The following is a 234-nucleotide window of genomic DNA, read 5'->3' as shown; positions in this document are numbered from 1 at the left end:
TCACGACACAAGAACTAAGCAGCGCCAGATTCCCACCGAAGTTCTTACAGTTTCTGGAAAGCACACGATCGCCTCCATCTCCTTCTCGGTGGCCAGGAGGCAGAATTTCTCCTTGTCCAGCTTATTCTTGTCTCCCGCCGACACCAGGAGCCGACCTGCGGGTGATGCGGGGGCGTGGTTATGGCGTGGGGCGTGGTTAAAGCGAGGGGCGTGGTTTTGGAAGGGCAGGTGCAT

At 57.7% G+C, this 234-nt stretch overlaps 1 protein-coding gene across 2 annotated transcripts in view; it reads right to left on the bottom strand.

Annotated features, from left to right (window-relative positions):
* The window catches only part of LOC119592621 (probable G-protein coupled receptor Mth-like 3), a 47879-nt gene that overhangs the window by 24105 nt on the left and 23540 nt on the right, over positions 1-234 (bottom strand). Inside the window, exon 4 of one of the 2 annotated variants that reach the window (XM_037941511.1) lies at positions 37-155. In XM_037941511.1, the coding sequence (XP_037797439.1) occupies positions 37-155 (119 nt within the window). The remainder of the gene's footprint in view (positions 1-36; positions 156-234) is intronic. The other variant, XM_037941512.1, reaches the window with a different exon arrangement.

This window comes from Penaeus monodon, chromosome 30, assembly GCF_015228065.2.
Source record: "Penaeus monodon isolate SGIC_2016 chromosome 30, NSTDA_Pmon_1, whole genome shotgun sequence".
NCBI classification, from domain to species: domain Eukaryota; kingdom Metazoa; phylum Arthropoda; class Malacostraca; order Decapoda; family Penaeidae; genus Penaeus; species Penaeus monodon.
This window is presented reverse-complemented; position numbering and strand designations above follow the sequence as displayed.